This window comes from Myotis daubentonii, chromosome 9 (genome assembly GCF_963259705.1).
Source record: "Myotis daubentonii chromosome 9, mMyoDau2.1, whole genome shotgun sequence".
Classification (NCBI taxonomy): domain Eukaryota; kingdom Metazoa; phylum Chordata; class Mammalia; order Chiroptera; family Vespertilionidae; genus Myotis; species Myotis daubentonii.
The window spans coordinates 41,635,670-41,654,836 of record NC_081848.1 but is presented as its reverse complement, the minus strand read 5'-3'; the positions used below and the strand labels follow the sequence as shown (position 1 = coordinate 41,654,836).

The 19,167-nt window shown below is 42.0% G+C and overlaps 2 protein-coding genes and 1 pseudogene across 16 annotated transcripts in view; 1 reads left to right on the top strand and 2 right to left on the bottom strand.

The window, feature by feature from the left end:
- The window catches only part of C2CD3 (C2 domain containing 3 centriole elongation regulator), a 123,365-nt gene extending 114,404 nt beyond the window's left edge, over positions 1–8,961 (bottom strand). For 2 of the 6 annotated variants that reach the window (XM_059708451.1, XM_059708453.1), the window contains exons 1-2: positions 8,852–8,961; positions 6,282–6,551 (exon numbers count right to left, since the gene is read on the bottom strand). In XM_059708451.1, coding sequence (XP_059564434.1) covers positions 6,282–6,551; positions 8,852–8,921 — 340 coding nt within the window. In that variant the 5' untranslated portion in view covers positions 8,922–8,961. The other 4 variants (XM_059708452.1, XM_059708454.1, XM_059708455.1 and 1 more) reach the window with 3 other exon arrangements.
- A 242-nt stretch (positions 8,962–9,203) lies between these two features.
- PPME1 (protein phosphatase methylesterase 1) overlaps positions 9,204–19,167 on the top strand; it is a 66,771-nt gene continuing 56,807 nt past the window's right edge. For 8 of the 10 annotated variants that reach the window (XR_009454409.1, XR_009454408.1, XM_059708465.1 and 5 more), the window contains exon 1: positions 9,204–9,338. Coding sequence is in view for 8 of the 10 variants with exons in the window: in XM_059708465.1 (XP_059564448.1) it covers positions 9,238–9,338 (101 nt within the window). In the remaining 2 variants the exon portion in view is untranslated. Of the gene's footprint in view, positions 9,339–9,375; positions 9,494–19,167 lie in introns of those variants that run through there. The other 2 variants (XM_059708461.1, XM_059708464.1) reach the window with 2 other exon arrangements.
- LOC132242386 (U6 spliceosomal RNA) lies at positions 12,028–12,088 on the bottom strand (annotated as a pseudogene).

Sequence of the window (19,167 nt, the reverse complement as noted above, 5' to 3'; positions counted from 1 at the left end):
GGTCACAACATGAGGAACTGTATTTAAAGGACCAGAAGGTTGAGAACCACTGCTAATCCCTCTATTTCCTGAGGCATTATGGCCCAACAGAAACATTAATGATCTTGGATTCAGGACATCGTTGAAATTAGGGTTGATGTAAGGGTGACCTTTACATTTTAAATCTTTAAGAACTTTTGCTAAAGGATGTGAAAATACAGTAGGAGGAATGAGAGAAAGATACTGGAAGTGTATTAGAATGCATATTGTGAGGCCTCATCCTATCTAATAAAAGAGAAAAATGGTAATTGGCGTACGACGATACCCTTTTCATTGGCTAATCAGGGCTATATGCAAATTAACTGCCAACTAAGATTGGCAGTTAACTGCCAACAAGATGGCGGTTAATTTGCATATGTAGGCACAATGCAGGGAGGCGAAAGGGAAAGCAGGAAGAAGCCCCCTGCCACTGACAGTGATCGGAAACCCAGGGGGGAGCTAAGAACTGGGGGGCAGGGCCCCAGGGCCGCCTTTGCCCTCCCCCCCAGCCATGATCGGAGAATCAGGCGCCTTTGCCGCCCTGGCCAGTGATAGCAGAAAGTAGGGGTGGAGCCAGCGATGGGAGCTGGGCACGGTGGAAGCTGGCAGTCCCGGGAGCTAGGGGTCCCATGCCTGGGCCTAAAGCGGAGCCCACGATCGCGGGGCCGCTGCAGCTGCGGGTCCCCGCTGCCCGAGCCGGACGCCTCAGCCAGAGGTGTTAGGCCTGGGCAAGGGGCCGATCTGGTGATTGGTGATCAGAGGGTGATGAGGGTCAACTCCTCTGGCTGAGGCATCAGGCCTGGGCGGGGGGCGGAGCCGGGGATTGGGGGGATATGATGGTCCCCTTGCCCAGGCCTGAAGCCTGGGTCAGAGGCGTCAGGCTTGGGCGGGGGGTGGAGCAAGCGATCAGAGGGAGATGGGGGTCCCCTGCCCAGGCATGATTCCTGGGCCAGAGGCCTCAGGCCTGGGCCGGGGCCAGAGCCAGTGATCAGGGGGAGATGGGGGTCCCCTGTCCAAGCCTGACACCTCTGGCAGAGGCGTCAGGCCTGGGCAAGGGGCCGATCCTGCGATTGGAGGGTGATGGGGGTCAACGCCTGAGGGCTCCCAGTATGTGAGAGGGGGCAGGCTGGGCTGAGGGACACTCCCCCCCCCCCCACACACACACACCCAGTGCACGAATTTCGTGCACCGGGCCCCTAGTATAATTATAATGGGTATTAGCCTCACTTTCTAGGTGATGAATTTGAGTTTCAGAGTTAGAAGTGGGACTTACTCAAGGTCACCCTTATACCAACCCTAATTAAAAACAAAATGCCTTTGTTCAGAATAAGATAGATATAAAGAAATGAGTAGCCCTAGCTGGTTTGGCTCAATGGATAGAGCAGCCACCTGCGGATTGAAGGGTCCTGGGTTTGATTCCCATCAAAGGCACATGCCTGGGGTGCAGGCTTGATCCCCAGTAGGGGCATGCAGGAGGCGGCCGATCAATGATTCATCACTGATGTTTCTCTTTCCCTCTCCATTCCTCTCTGAAATCAATAAAAATATATTTTTTAGAAAAAAGAGTAAAATAACCCTAGCTAGTTTTCTCAATGGTTAGAGCAGGGGTGGGGAATATCTGGCCTGCAGGCCATTTAAGGCCTGAGAAATCATTTGGTCAGGCCCTTCTAAGGCATTAAGGATGGGTTATTAAATGTTTGGCCATATATAGCAGGCTAATTTTTAAGCTGATAAGTATGGCTCTAGAATGATGTTATAAATATCCAAATGGCCCTTGGCAGAAAAAAGGTTCCCCACCCCTCCCTTTAGAGCACCAGCTCACAGACTGGAGGGTGGTGGTTCCGGTCAAGGACACATACCTTGGTTGTAGGCTTGATCCCCGGCCCCAGTTGGGCGCATGTGGGAGGCAACCAGTCAATGTCTTTCTCTCACATGTTTATTTCTCTCTCTCTCTCCCTCCCTTCTACTCTCTAAAAATCAATGGAAAAAATATTCTTGGGTGGAGATTAACAAAAAAGAAAAGAAAAAGAAATGAATAAAACAAATAATCCTACCTACATCACAGGGTCATTTTAAACATCAAATAAGATGATGGACTTGAGTTACAAAATGCTATACATTTTCATTTGTTCCTTTTATTATTTTTATCTGAGGAATTTGTATAATCTCCATTTTACTGCCTTCCTCTTTCCAACATGGATCTATTCATACTTTATGCTAATATGAGACATTATATTCATTGGTTTAGTTTATGAACCTTATTTTCTTTTAAATGAGCTATGCATACAAAGGAATACATAAAATAATAATATCACACATCTTAAGAAATAGTTATAGCCCTAGCTGGTTTGGCTCGGTGGATAGAGTGTCAGCCTGTGGACTGAAGAGTCCCAGGTTCGATTCTGGTCAAGGGCACATGCCTGGGTTGCGGGCTCGATCCCCAGTGTGGGGCATGTAGGAGGCAGCCAATCAATGATTCTCTCTCAACATTGATGTTTCTCTCTCTCTCTCTCTCTCTCTCTCTCTCTCTCTCTCTCTCTCCCCCTTCCTCTCTGAAAGCAATAAAAATATATATTAAAAAAAAAGAAATAGTTATACTTTCTCCAAGTTTTCAGTTAGACCACATACTCATGTAAACCAATGTTGTGTCTTCATTTTCTTTTTTTTAAAAAAAGACTTTTTTATTTCTTAGAAGTCCTTTAATGTAAGATCCTTTTATTTTTTTGGTTAATCCTCACCTGAGGATATTTTTTCCAATGATTTTTAGAGAGAGTGGAAGAGGGGGGGGAAGAGAGAGAGAGAGAGAGAGAGAGAGAGAGAGAGACAGACATCGGTGTGAGAGAGACACATCAATTGGTTGCCTCCTGCACATGCCCAGGCCAGAATCGGGCCTGCAATGCAGGTACCCGCCCTTGACTGAGAATTGAACCCAGACACTTCGGTACATGGGCCAATGTTCTAACCACTGAGCAACCGGCCAGGGCTTCATTTTCAAATACACATATACTCGTGTTTACAGTTGGGCCATCACTTACAAGGTTTACCTCATGTGTCTCCTATTCAAATGCAACCTTCTCCAAGGCTTCTTTCCTAATTAGAATAATAAAATTTGAGTATTGACCCATTTGGAGGTTAACCCCTTCAATTTATTAATGGGAAAATTAAGACCCAGGAAGATGAAATGGTTTGCTCAAAGTCTAGCAGCAAGTTGGTGTAGAACAGAAGAATTCTGGTTTCCTAGTAGCTTAGGATAGTTTAGCCCTTATTAATTTCTTGGAATATTCATATAGTACTCATTGTATGCACCAGATAATCAAGTATTTAATTACATACTATTTGGTACTGCTCACTTTTGTTTCATATATGTCAGTTTTGTTTTTTTCAACAAATCTTTAAGTTCCTTTTGATTAGAGGGTACATCTAAAATCTCTGTATTCCCCCTCCCCCCCACAAAATAAAATCTCTGTATCCTCCACAGTGCCCAAGACTCATATATGTATGCATACAATACACACACACTTTTTAAAAAATTAAACCTGTATTCATTTTTATTTTTTCCAGCAGCAAGTTTGCTGGAGGAGTAAATAAAGAATAGCCAGAGTGACTAGAAAATACAAATTTCCTGCGGTTTTGGATTTCTACTCAGATTCATACTCTCTCTCTCTTTGGATTTCTACTCAGATTCTCTCTCTCTCTCTTTAACCCTCTTGGTATTTGTTGGTAGGGTATTTTTTCAAAAAAATCTATTTCTCAATTGCAGTTTATAGTCAATGTTATTTTTCATGAGTTTCAGGTGTACTGCATAGATAGTGGTTAGACAATCATATTCTTTACAAAGTGGAACCCCCAATATTTCACCTCGCCACCTGGCACTGTACATAGTTATTACAATGTTACTGACTATACTAGAGGCCCGACGCACGAAAATCGTGCAGGAGTAGGCCTTCCTTCCCCTGGCACCCGGGGCCCGGGCTTCCCTCTGGCACCTACTTCGTTTGGAAGGATGTCCGGTCTAATTAGCATATTACGTTTTTATTATTATAGATTCCCTATGCTGTACTTAAGACATTATATTTTTATAAGACTCACACACACTCATATGTGCCAGGTACTGGAGCAGTAATGACACAAAATTTTTTTGTTTAATCTTCACAACAATTTCTTCTAGGTAAGTGCTATTATCCCCATATAACTAATAAGAAAACGAGGCTCCAAGATCTTAAGGAACCTTCCAGCATCACCTAGCATCCAATCCTAAAGCCAGAATTCAAATTCAAGACTGTCTGACTTCAAAACCCATGCTCTTCTCATTCAATCAGGCTGCTTTTTCATAGAAAGGGCAGCCATTTGATCCCATTTCACAGATGAGGAAAAAGGGGGTCAAAAATGGGAAGGGACTTTCCCAAAATCCCACAGCCGATAACAACCTAATGTTCAGATGCCAAGTCTAATGCATTCTTTTTGCATTGTTGTTAATCCTCACCTGAGGATATTTTTCCATTGATTTTTATTTTTTTATTATTATTTTTTTAAAATATATTTTATTGATTTTTTACAGAGAGGAAGGGAGAGGGATAGAGAGTTAGAAACATCGATGAGAGAGAAACATCGACCAGCTGCCTCCTGCACACCTCCTACTGGGGATGTGCCCGCAACCAAGGTACATGCCCCGGGCCGGAATCGAACCTGGGACCTTTCAGACCGCAGGCCGACGCTCTATCCACTGAGCCAAACCGGTTTGGCTCCATTGATTTTTAGAGAGAGCGAAAGGGAGGGGGAGAGACAGAGAGAGAGAAACATTGAGGTGAGAGAGACATATTGATTGGTTGCCTCCCCTATGAGCCCGGACCAGGGCCAAGGATTGAGCCTGCAACCTAGGTATGTGCCCTTGACTGGAATCAAATCTGCAACCCTTCAGTCCACAGAACAATGCTCTATCCACTGAGCCAAACTGGCTAATGCATTCTTTATTTTACCATAGGATGCTCAAATAAGTCTCTGACCTGTTAATTATCATATTAACAGATATTTTCTTTCTTACTGAAGAATTTCTAATCACTCTTCATTTGTTAAAATTATATAAAAATACCACCTGCGGACTTAAGTTTAAAGTCTATAGTACATGAGTATCTATGGGTATTCTTTAATAGCACTTATCACTTTCTACCTACTATTATAACTAAACTCTGTGAATTTAGTTAGAATTAGATACTATTCTGATTACACTTTTATTCACATTTGTAATCCCATAGTGCCTAGCACAATGTGTAGCACATGCTAAATATTCAATATATATTTTCTGAATTACTGAATTTTTATTGTTCTTTACATTTGATGTTTTCAAAATGTTTTCTTGATAGAATGTAAGCTTCTTAAGGACAGATCTTTAATTAAATCTTTAATCTTTAATTCATCTTTGGCTCTCCAGTATTCTTAGCCCAACAATGTTTACATGATAAATGCTTGATTTTTACTGACTTACACTGGATTGATTTGATAAATAACCTCATGATCCAAAAATGTGTTTATGTGAAAGTCCGACCTAAATATTGAAAAATAATACAGTACATTTAGAATATTTTCCTTGAAAAGAAATGAAGAAATTTGGGCTTCTGGATTCTTATAGAGGGATCCTTCTCTTTTTAAAAACCTGTAGTACTAATTCATTAAACCATTCATTTGGCAATTAGTATGTATTCTCTTGTAATGTTAGTAAATTTCATGTCTATATCTTTTTTCTTTGAGCATAATGTAAGTCCCAGAGCAAAGACTATAACATGAATCAATTGCTGGCGCATAGTATACTCTCAATAACGATGGCCAGTATAATACCTCTTTGAGTCCTCAATAATTAATAATGCCATAGATACTAGGTACATAGTAACGCCTATTGCTAACAACATTACTACATGCTTATCCTATCTAATAAAGATGGAATATGCAAATTGACCATCACTTCGAGACAAAAGATGGCGGTGCCCACAACCAATAAGGAGGGAATATGCAAATTAACAAAGATGATGGTGGCCAGGCCGTGACACTTGTGACGGCGCAGGCATTCTGCCCCACCCCAGCCACTCGGGGCCTCTGGGCAGTACGAAGGCAGAAGGTGGCTCCAGGCCGGAGCAAAGGCCAAAAAGAGGCTCTGGGCTGGAGCGAAGGCGGTGCCAGCAGCCAGGGAAGGAAGGCCTGTTCTTGCACGAATCTTCATGCATCGGGCCTCTAGTTAGGTCTATAGGTGAAATGATAAGACAAAAGCATACCTGTTAGATAAGAGGTAAATTGCTTTGGACCACAGCGAACAGCATAACGTGTAGTTGTTCTCACAGCTTTTGGTTCAGTCTGCAATGTGTCCGTGGGACAAAAGAGGGTTCCATCTGATGTTTCTCCCCACCATCTCACTCGGACAAGTACACAAGAGGGAGGCTTTGCAATCTTCCATATGACTTTACTAACAGTAAGTTTCAGAAAGCAGCGTAGCTGGCCTTCAACTAGAGGTGGTAGGCTTGTAGATGGAGGAATGTCACTCAAACCTGTGGAGGAATTCAAGAATAACAAGTCAAAATTTAGACTAAATACAGAAAATATATAATCTGCTTTTTGAGTAAAAATACACAAAAACAGAGAGCAGGCTTATCCTATCTATCCTAATAAAGGAGAAGTAACTAACAAACCAGACCATAGAATAGCCTATTTGGGCCCCTTAAGTCATCCTGGTAACAAATTAGTATTTAGGGTTTGATTCAGGTTATTTATAAGTAAAGAACATACTAAGTTAAGACATGCAAATCTCAGTAATTGAAAATGTTCTTCCAAGTACTGTTGATTTGATTATTGCAAAGTCCACAATGCTTAATGAAGATCACCTTAAATTGTCTATGTTTACTTTCCTGCCCAATATCATACAGTTAATGAGTACAGAGGTTATATTCTTCAGATTCTACACTATTTTTTTGGCACAAAGTTCGGTTTGTAATATTTGCTGGCTTTCAGACAAATAACAAAATGTAAATGAGGCAATTAATCATAGCTTTCTATAAAACTCTCCTTTAATGTTTCTAACCAAGACTCTGATGTAAGAAACCATTCCTACATCACACACACTTTTCTATTCCTCTGACTTTTCCCTTGGGGAGTGGGTAGGCCTCACAGGAAAATACACTGGAGCCTCTCAGATGAGATATCTATATAAATGCCTTTTCGGATTTCTGAAATGAACACCTTCTCTTTTCTCTATAGAAAAGAAAAAATCTACCATAATCTTTATGGATGACTAGTTTCAATATAAAAGTTATAGACAGGTGTATATATGAGCATTACTACATATGTATATGGTACAGCGTGTAGGGCATTCTTGTGCTATGTCTACTTTGATTTTCCTATCAACCAAATAAACTTGACTGGTTTGACACAGGGAGCAGCAAAACTGGCCACTTCCATGCTTCATCATTCCTGGGAGGAAAGGCACTGCCTCAAAACTGTTTAAATATCTGTACACGGTTGGGTAAGAGTCATTTCCAGCCTGCAGCTTCCGTCCTCACCCCTAATGTATGATCACTATTTCTATCATCTCCTTGCATGTAATGTAAAAAGGCAGTCACCTGATTTTGTTTTGTTTTGTTTTGTTTTTTGAGGCAGCCCTGTGTGTAGAGATTCAATTTCCAGTTTCCTGATCTGCCCTGGGTTCTTAGGGTGACTTCTCACTGCACCTAACACTTTTCCTACTCTCCTGGCGACCTTGTGTCTCTCCGAGGGCGCTAACCTGATGATAACCTCTTGCTACCTACACACTCTTCCATCATCTCAAAGCCTTCAGAGAGCCCCCTGCCCTCGTCCCCACTCCCACCCTACCTACCACACGCGTAACGCCCACGCCTTCCTCTCTCCCCACAACTATCCTTCCCCACTCCCGCCTGAAGCCCCTCATGCTTCCCTCATTCACCGAGTATTTACTGAGTCCTATTTTGTGCTACTTCTTGAGGACTCCGTGACGTAGAAAGCAATGGCCCTTGCCTATTGGGATTACTGACATACTCCCCTCCCCAACTTATGCTTCTTCCGTCCTAGATGGACCTCCAAAGGGATGTCCTCACACACGTTTACCGTGGTTATTAAAAGCCCGCCCAAGTCACGGGGATGTAATGCATGCCGCGGTGACTGTAGGTAACAGTGTATTATACATGTGAAAGTTGCCGGAGACTAACAGAATGTCACGTCAATTATATCTCAATTTCTAAAAAGTAAAAGAAAGAAAAAAAATCTGTAGAATGTAGAAGCGTCCTCCCTGTACCCTTTAGCTCTCACTTCGCCCCACTTATTTGCCCAGTTTGCCGTCCCCACCCCACTCCAGCCCCTGTTTCCTTTCCATTCGTTGGAGAGCTAACTGCCCTCTTTTTAAACCTGATTCCCTGGCTATTCTCCCCCCACCTTTTTTTTTTTTTTACAGGCAGGTGTGGGGGTCTCCCTAGAACACCTTACACCCTGCTTCCATAACTCCACCCTATTACGCTTTCCTCCACCTTCGGCCGCTCAGGTTACCTCCTTTCTTGCGGCCACGGCCGCCCCCAGGCCCCTGGCCTTTCCGTTGTTTCATGACGAGGCCGAACTTTTCTTCGCCAACTCAACTCCGGCCCCAGCACCTAAGGCTAAGCCGTAGCCTCCCGCCATCCCTTCCCACCGCGCCTGCGTTCCCCGGCAACGGCGCCGCTGGGCAGCCTGGGAGGCACAAAGCAGCCGCTCTTCCTCTAACAGTCGGGGAAGCGGTGAGAAGGGAAGGCGCCAAGACTCCGTACCGCCAATAGACTGCAACACCCACGATGCTTTGCTACTCTACCTCTGCGGGGTTGGACGCGATCGCCTCCAGCTGCGCAGGCGCACAGGGATACATCCTTTGAGGACTCCATTGCCCAGAGTGCATTGCCACCAGGGGCGCTTCTCTTTCCGGCGAGGTTCCGTGGAGTTCTCCGCTAGGGGTCTGAAGGGTCCGCAGACTCCGTTACCCGGCTTCCTTTGTGAAGTTTCCTGTTGCGCACTTCCGTTGAAACCGCCTGAAGAGAGTGGGTGGAGTTTACGGCGCCGGTGGTCTGTGGGTGGTGCTGCGGCTGGCTGGGTGCTGTCCAGAGGCGACTGGGAGCAGCTAAAGGGGCGAGCTGGGACCAGCTGAGCCGCACCTCGCCTGGGACTAAGCTTTGGCTCCTGTGTGACTGCGGCCTCCCCTTCATGTCCGCCCTCGAGAAGAGCATGCACCTCGGCCGCCTGCCCTCTCGCCCCCCTCTACCCGGCAACGGAGGCAATCAGAGCGGAGCCAAGATGCGAATGGGGTACGTAACCCGGACCCCTTCTTCTTAGAGGCCAGGCCTTGGCCGTTGGAGAATGGTGTCCCTGGGCGTTTGGAGCTGCACGGCAAGGGAGGCTAAGGAGCGGAGGAGAGAATGGTGGCGGCGGCCTGGAGACGTGTAGGTGGAGCAGAAGCCAGGTGTGGGCTCTCCGGCAGGCGCCAAGTTGATGGAAATTGGAGGACAGATAGGATTGAAGGGGGAAAGGAATAAGGCAGAGAGCCTTAGGAAGCACCTACAGAGGAAGGGATGGAGGAGGTTTGAAAAAAGGGAGTCCAGCGATGACAGAGGTGGGTTTGAAGCTGCCAGGGAGGGCGGAGGGAAATGGGGAATGACAGAGAGAAAAGTTGGGAGTCAGGGGAAGCAACTTGGGAAAGATTTGGGAGGAGGAGAAAGACGGTGAGAGCTAGATGTTAGAAAAGCTCTGAGAACCGGAGAACCTCGGAAGCAGGGCTAGAGAAAGAAAGGAACGAGGGAGCAGTTTTGGGTTCTAGAGAGGGTCTCGGGGGTGTCAGAGGCAGACTCGGGGAGTTGGGAGAAAGGAAAGCTGGGGGGAGAGGCCCGAGGAAAGATGGATCCCACAGCCAAGAGGACTGTGGAGGGTGAGAGGGATGCGATGAGAAGGGAGGGCACCGAGGGGGTTCGAGGAGCGACCGTGGGCTCTGGACATGGAGAAAGGACGAGGAGCGGGGTTTGGTTGAGTGCACGGGAAGCTTCAAGAGGAAGATGCGGGCAGCTAGCTTTCGCCTGGCGAACAGGTCTGATGGAAGCCGTGTGCTGGTTTGAAAAACAAAACAAAACAGAGTTAATGGAGCATGGAAAGTAGCTACTTAAAATGTTTCAGGGAGACCATTTCCAGGGGAGAAGGGAGCGGCGTTGCAGAGGGAGACGCGGCATTTTAGGTTGCTGAGTGGCTCGGGCCAGGTTTAGGGGGGGGGGGGTACGGAGGAGGTGTAGGAGGGAGCGTGATGAGTTGAAGGGGACAGACAGGGTTAGCTGCTGAAAAGCAGGGAGAGTTGAATGGGCAAGTTGGTTTGGAGGGAGGGGTGTTGGTAGCATCAGACAAGATTTTGGAAACGGATGACTGCACAGAGGAAAGGGGCTGGGAGGATACTTGGGGAGAAGGTAGTCAGGCAGAGTACGTGTTCAGGAATCTAGAGAAGGATTTGGTAGATGTTCTTGGGATTGAGGACCAGGGAAGAGAAACCTCAGGCGGTGAAGAAGTGATCTGTACAAACACGGATGAAAAGGAGATGAGGATGGGAGAGTGTACTGTGAAAGCAGGCCCTAACTAACAACGAAGAGCAAGGAAAATCTTGTGAATTAAAGCAGTAGGAGCTGGCGAGAATGGTTGGAAAAACCAGGGAAGGAAACTAAGAATTGAAGGGGAGACGACGGTGATCTACAGTAGAAAAACGCGAGAACCTTGACAGGAGAGAAGATAGGCCACTTGAGGCACAACAGAAAGAGGTGGTAGAAGGCTACGTTTAAGAAAATTGTTTTAGCTTTGGAAGACAGAAAGGTAGGACTGCAACATGAATAATAAGGAGGATTTGGAAATTGACCCATAACAGGTTATTTAGGGAAAATTACCTGGAGTATAAAATTAATGTAACATTTATTGTTGATAGGTAGCTTATGTTGTTGCCTATCTTCATCTAAAATTTGATCTTTCAGTATACCAGCACTCTGATTTAAAAACTGTGCCAAAATATTACCTTTTTAATAGCTATACATGCTTCAGATAAGTTTAATTAGAACTCAGCTTCTCACTTTGTCAAATCAAGTTCTCTGAAGAGGAAGAACTGAAGGAAAATACTAAGAGAAAATAAAGGGGAAATCTGCTGATTAGAAGATTGTATAATTGTTAGTAATTTAGGTTAACTGCTTATCCTGGAAAGTATTCTTTTTAAAAAAATATATTATCTTATTGATTTTTTACAGGGAGGAAGGGAGAGGGATAGAGAGTTAGAAACATCGATGAGAGAGAAACATGGATCAGCTGCCTCCTGCACACCCCCTACTGGGGATGTGCCCGCAACCAAGGTACATGCCCTTGACCGGAATCAAACCTGGCACCCTTGAGTCCAGTGGTTCTCAACCTTGGCTGCACATTAGAATCACCTGGGAATCTTTCTAAAATCCTGGTTTCTGGGCCTCATCCTCCGGAAATTCTGTTTCTTTGCTATTGGCCACTGCTTTAGTCCCTAGGCTGACACCCTATCCACTGAGCCAAACCGCTTAGGGCCTGGAAAGTATTTAGAGAGAAGCTTCTTTATACTGTTGTAAAGAGAAGAGCATATGTTGGTGAATTTTATGTGGTCGTCAAGTGGCTTACTTTTGTTTTTTCCCCTCTTCTTTCTTATTGGAACTAGGCAGGCCTCCTCTAAGTCTAATGTTAGTGATGGTATAGACCCATTGCCCCCTGCAATCAAAAAGCTGGAAGAGAGCTCTTGAAATGATCTCATCTCACCATTTCACTGTAGAGCAGAGGAAACTGAGACTCAGAATTCTGTATTCTGTAAGGTAAACTAAGGAGCAGGGGACAATGTTTTTTCTTAATAAATGACAAACTGAAACTCACATCTTCTTCCTACTGAGGTATCCTAGAAGCTTGGTGGTAGGGCTGGCGGCTAAGGACTAGAACATGGGTTTCTTTCTTTTTTTATTTTATTTAAATATGGAACGCTTCATGAATTTGTGTGTCATCCTTGTGCAAGGGCCATGCTAATCTAGAACATGGGTTTCTTAACTCTTGAGACCCATTGTGGTTTTTTTGGATTCATAGTTGTTATCTTGGCAGTATTTAAATTGAGTTGTGTATCTTTCTCCTTTGCAAATACTCTAGGATTTAGTTTTTTTTTCCTGGGTCCTGATTTATGAAGTCTCACTTCCACCAATTTCAAAGCATCCTTTATTTTTCCTCTACTCACTTGCTTTTTTCCTATCTTACCACTTTTCCCACTTTCCCATCTATCTCTAACTTTAAAGTTGGGCCTGTTTCTTTGCCAACTTCTTACTTACTCTTTTAACTATGTTTCATAATCGTTTGCCCTCAATTTTACTAACTTTATTTAGATGTATGCATACTCTGGATTTTGAATCATAGAAATACATTTTCTTCTCCCAGGTTATAAAATAATTCATATATGTTTTTTGTTTTGTTTTTTTCAGGACCAGTAGGGTTTCTTTTTTTGCACCCATTTCATATTTATCTTGATGTGCAAAGTGAGGAACAGAGCCAATTTTATCTTTATCCACAGGCTGTCCAGTTATTTTTAACACCTTTTGTTAAAAAGTCCTTTTCCCATTATGTATTTCACCTAAAAAAAAAAAAATGCATTTCTCTACTGATTAAAATGACATCTTTATTATATACCAAATTTCCACATAGATTTGGGTTTATGAAGTTTCTTTTCCTTTTTTTATGTGCCACTGCTATACTTTTAATTAGGCATCATTAATATGTATTAGTACATGGTAGAGGTAGGTTCTCCCTCATTTTTAACATTTTCCTGGGTCCTCTTATTTATTCTTACAAATAAACTTTCTAACCAACTAGACTAGTGTCAGAAAAAATCTTGATATTATTTTTATTGGGACTATATTAAATATATAAAATAACTTAGAGTAAACATTTTAATGATGTTGAATCTTCCTTAAAGACATATATATGAATTTCTTTTGAAGGAAAATATTTCAGATCCCAAATATAGGGAAAATGCCTTCTGTATGAGTAAACCTCATATTACTCTTATATAATTAGAAAACTCAACAAACTTACTGTTTAATTAATAATTAAACACACAAAACTTAAAATTAGGAACATTGCGTTCATGTGAAATAATTTACTGTTAACATTTATTTATTATTAATAGGAAGTTCTAGAGTTAATCTAGTCATTCAACTGATCATTCAGGACCCAGACTTTTTGCATCCTTTCTTTTGCCATTCTTAGAAATATTGGCTTTTCCGTCTCTTGTTTTCACCTTATGGTTGCTGCAACTCCATTTGCATCTTACCTTTATTCTGTCTTTCCAAATAAAAAGGAACAGGGGCAAAGGCCATTTCCTATATAAACTTCTCTCTCTCAATTTCCCAGCACATTTTCCCTAAGTCTCATAGTCTAGAACAGCGGTTCTCAACCTGTGGGTCGCGACCCCTTTGGGGGTTGAACGACCCTTTCACGGGTTGCCCAAGACCATCGGAAAACACATATAATTACATATTGTTTTTGTGATTAATCACTGTGCTTTAATTATGTTCAATTTGTAACAATGAAAATACATCCTGCATATCAGATATTTACATTACGATTCATAACTAGCAAAATTACAGTTATGAAGTAGCAACGAAAATAATTTTATGGTTGGGGGTCACCACAATATGAGGAACTGTATTAAAGGGTCGCGGCATCAGGAAGGTTGAGAACCACTGGTCTAGAACTAGTTCACATGTCCTTCCTGAGACCAATCACTGGCAGCATGGAATGTGATTACTATTACTGATTGATGTTTAATTCTGATTCATTTCCTCGGGCTGGAGGAAAGATAACAAGATATCTCTACTACCTACTGAAACAATTTGGAATTCTGTTAGGGATTAGAGACTGGGAAGTGGGGAAAGAATGTAGAGAGTTAACAGCAGCTGCCTCAAGTCCTGATGTTAACAAGTCGGGGAGACTAATCTTCTGGCTTCAGATTCCCTACTGTTTTCATTATATAGGACGGGACCCCTCCTCTCCACCCTTTCCCACTTGTGCCAGGTTTGAGCCCCTTGACCTGAGCACTTCTGAGTAAATGTCTATTTCCCCCATTGTTGCTAGGCTTATTACCAGCAAATATATTTCTTCTTAGGGTCTCCAAAATTGGATAATTGGATTTTTTAAACCTAATGAGCCCTCTTGTTCTGTTACTAGCTTTCAGATTTGAGAAAACACCTGTGGTTGGTTAGGAAAAACTTTTTTTCTTCATGATATGAATGAAGTACTTTCATTTAGAGAAGAAAGTTTTAATTCATAGCACTATTAAAAGAGTTGTGCACTTATACACCTCACTTAGATGTTCTTTAAAATGCAGTACAAATATACCTCGTTTTGTTGTGCTTCACTTTATTGCACTTGGCAGATACTGTGGTTTTTGCAAGATCTTGAAGGCAGGACTCTCCACCAGTAAAAAGATTATGACTCACTTTATTGCAGTACTCACTTTATTGTGGTGGTCTGGCACAGAACCCGCAGTATCTCTGAGGAATACCTGTATTGACAACTAGTCCTAAGCATGTACTGCCAATATATTTTGAAAACTGAATAAGAAATTATGTTGAAAGTCCAGTCATTCCAAGCCATAGCAGAAGGCTGAAATTGTGGCTAGATTTGTCCAGAGACTATAGGTTGCCAACTCCGTATCAATACTATTAGTTCTGTACTTCTATTGTGGCCTGCAGGGATCGGCCTGCTGTGGGAGCGCCACTCATCCCAGTCAGCCGAGCTGTGCTTCCACTGTGGGAGTTCACTAACCAGCAGGGGGCAGCTCCTGCATTGAGTGTCTGCCCCCTGGTGGTCAGTGTGCATCATAGCAACTGGTTGACCAGTCGTTCTGGTCATTCTGCTGTTCAGTTGCTGGGCTTTTATATATATAGATATATAGATAGGTTTTAAGTCAACATACTTTGCTACATGCTATTTAACTGGTGCAAACTTGACTTTATATTCTTAAAATGTGGGTAATACTGGCCTCAAAGAGTTGTTTTTGAGGAGAAAGAGATGATATATATATATGGAATTATTGCTTAAATTGTAAAGCTGTAAATGGAAACTTATTTACTGAATTTTGCAAATTCTAAGATCACTTCTTTTTATATTTAAAATAATAGGATCTTAACAATTGCTGTTGGTCAGGTAACAGCCCTAACTTGTTTGTCATTGCTAATGCATGAGTGAACACCAAAACCAGAATTAAAACTTGTAAAATAGTTGTTGGCAGCTTGGGAGAAAATTCTGGAGACAAAAGTGGAACATTTTTAAATTAATTTATAAAACATTGATTGAGTTAAGAGAGAGAGAGAAACACTGATTTGTTGTTCCACTTATTTATGCATTCATTGGTTGCTTCTTGTATGTGCCTTGACCAGGGATCAAACCCAAACCTTGGTGTATCGGGATGATGCCCTAACCAACTGAGCTACCTGGCCAGGTCCAAAAGTGGAGTATTTTTAACCACAAATAACTGAATGGTTGTGAGAATGAGTTAAGCAATATTCCTTAAATGAGAATAAAAATAATATAACTCTTTACATAATGGTAAAGTTGGATATGAGCTGGTGTTTAGTTTTAAGAAATACTCCATCACCAATGTTCTTGTGAAGCAGAAAGGACTATATTAGTCAGAATGATTCAGAGTAGGACTCACAGTATGAAGAAATTGGTCAGGAATACCTTAAGTATTTTATTTTGCTCTCATTTTTCTTTTTATGTATACCCATAAGTGATATATGATGATTCAATGTAAGTACAAAAGAGCTCTTTCAAGAAATATAAAATGAATTCTAAGTCATAAAGTGTTACATACTTTAATGGGTAGCTCTTTTTCTTAGTGATACATAAAATTATGGTTCATCTTATAATTGATGGTGCTTTATAGATACAATATTTTATCTATTCTATTAATAACAATATTGTGATCAAACTTGTTTAGTCTTCCCTAATTTAATTGTAAACTCCTTTTGTGTTTTATTTACATGCCCAAAGTGGTAAGCACACAGGAGCTCAATAAACATTTGATGAATTAATGAATGATACTCAGAAACAGTGGACACATGACAATTTTTTTCAATAGTTTAGAATTGTCCTCCCTGAATTTAGTAGGGAAGTAAATAAGAGGGAAAAGCCATTGACTTGTTGAGTATAGATGTGAGATTTAAAAACTGATTATTAATATTATGTAAAAATGAATTGTACCCTGTTTATAGTCTTCTGTGATTCCATATTTATATACCTGTACAGTGGGGGCCTTGACTTACGAGTGTCCCGACTAACGAATTTTTTGAGATACCTGCTGTCTCCCGGCTGATTTTTTGCATTGAGTTGATAGAGTAATTTGAGTTAACGAGCTCCTTAACGAGCTCGATCTCGGAACGAATTTAACATTGAGACAAAATGACTTTTATAGCATTTTTGTTGTTGGTCCAGGATTCCATATATATATATTTAAAAATATGTTTCGTGTTATTATTTTTTAATATATTTTTATTGATTTTAGAGAAGAAGGGAGAGGGAACGAGAGATAGAAACATCAACAATGAGAGTGAATCATGGATCACCTGCCTCCTGCATGCCCCACACTGGGGATTGAGCCCCAAACCCGGGCCTGTGCCCTAACTGGGGATTGAACTGTGACCTCCTGGTTTATAGGTTGACACTCAACCACTGAGCCATGCTGGCCAGGCTCTTTTTTATTGATTTTAGAGAGAGAAGACGGGAGAGGGGCTAGAGAGATAGAAACCGATGAGAGAGAGACTTCGATCAATTGCCTCCTGCATGTCTCCTACTGGAGATCAAGCCTGAAACCCAGGCATGTGCCCTGTCTGGGAATCAAACTGATGACCTCTTGGGCATGGGTCGATGTTCATCCATTCAGCCTCACTGGCTGGGCTTAATAAACTTTTTAATCCTGACCCGAGGATATGTTTTTATTGATTTTAGAGGGAGAGAGAGAGTGAAAAACATCCATCAGCTGCTGCCTATGGAGAAATGAGCCTGCAACCTGAGGATGTGCCCTGACTGGAAATTGAACCTGCAATCCCTTGGTGCCAGGACAACGCTCAACCAACTGTGCCACAATGGCCAGGGCTGTATCATTGCTTTTTATCCACTCATCTAATGATGGGCACTTGGGTTGCTTCCATAGCTTGATTATTGTAAGTAGTGCTGCAGTGAACATAGGGGTGCATATATTCTTTCAAATTAGTGTTTTGGGTTTCTTCAGACTTGTTGGCCTTTTAAACTTTGACCCCAAACCTGCTTGGTTTCTTCCTGATGTGGTACTGTCTTAAGTAGAATGGTAGCTACTGGTAAGTTCTGACCCTTGAGTATGGCCATACACATTGATTATAAGAAAAACAGCTACACTTAGCTCTTTCAAAACATTAAGAAAACACTGTACTCTGCCTGCTTTCTTACTTATGTATCAGTAGTTGTGTTTTTGTATGAGGCCAGACCACTTTAGTAAAGTTGTCATTCCCCCCCACTTTCCTTTTAGGGTTTTGGCAAAAAAAAATATGTTCTTAGGTTGAGTGAATGGTGGACATAAAATTTAGAAATTTTTCTAACTTAACTAAAGCAGAATTTTTTATCACCAAAGGTATAAGATTACAAGTTCTTCCTGTGCTGCAGCAGTCTGTTTATCCATCCATTTAAACAAAGTATACTTTTGTGTGATCTGACTCAGCAGGTTGAAAATTTCTCTGGATTGTTTTATCTGAAACTGTTCTTTTGTTGTTGCTGTTGTTAATCCTCACCCAAGGTTATTTTTTCTATTGATTTTTAGAGAGGGTGGAAGGGAGAGAGGGAGGGAGAGAGAGAGAAATAGAAACATCTTGTGAGAGAGACACATTGATTGGTTTCCTCCTGCATGCACCCTGACTGGAGCCAGGGATGGAACCTGCAACCCAGGTACATGCCCTTGACCAGGAATCGAACCCGAAACCCCTGGGGTCTGCAGGCTGATGCTCTAACCACCGAGAAACACTTGCTAGGGCTGAAACTATTTTTAAGTGAGGTAAGGTTTCATTCATTTGCTTAAACCATTTCATATATTGCACCATATGTATCTTGTTTTGTTTAATGCAGGACATAGTGTGACATGTTACTGTTTCCATTTTTGGATTCTGTGATGTCCCATTATCCCTATGTAAGAACCAGTCTTTTTCCATCTCTTCCTGGGGATTTCTGGGTGCTCATTGCTATCTTTGGTGATTTCCAGAATGGAGAACCTAGTATTTGAGGGTACTATTGCAAATTGATAAAGAAGCACCCCTGAGAGTACGATTCTAGCTCAGCTACTTTCTGTAGTCCCTTGGTTTTAGTTTTCTCATTTGCAAAACAGGGATAATAGTAGCTACCCCAGAGGGTTGTAGTGGAAATTAAATCAATTTATGAATTTATCTCTAGTCTCTCCCCCAAACCCCATTAAATTATTATAAAGTAATTTGGAAAAAGGGATAAAACCAAATGACAAAGAAGAGGAGGGAAGATAAGATACCAACAAGATTTAGGAAGATAGCAAGTTGAAGAATATTAATTCACTCATAATAGAGAGCAAAAATAAAGCCATTCACAGAAAGAATGAAAGTGCAAGCTAATCCCTGTCAGAATCCCATAAAGGCTAAGGAATTGTAGGTGCTAACTACTTCTGAAATGGGTTTTAAAACAGGAAGGCTGGTAGAAAATCTGAATAAGGTACCAGTAGACTCCCAGATCTTATCTTTTTCCTTAGTGTGATGGGAGACAGGTTAATTTCTGGGAGAACTGAGTCAGACTGGAAGAATGGACTCAGACACAGTTAGGCCTATGAGAGCAAAGGAAAAGCACCAGGATGAAAACAGTTTTTAAATTTAGATATACATCTCTTCCCTAGATAGATTCATAGCTTGCTCCCTCACCTCCTTCAGGTCTTTGCTTAAAGGTGCCTTCCCTGACCACCGGATTTAAAACTATAGTCCTTTCTGATCTAGTTCTCAGTATTTTCATTCCTGGCCTCATTTTTCTCCATGGCACTTACTGCTGCCTGACAAATTTTTAGTTGTGTCTCCTTCT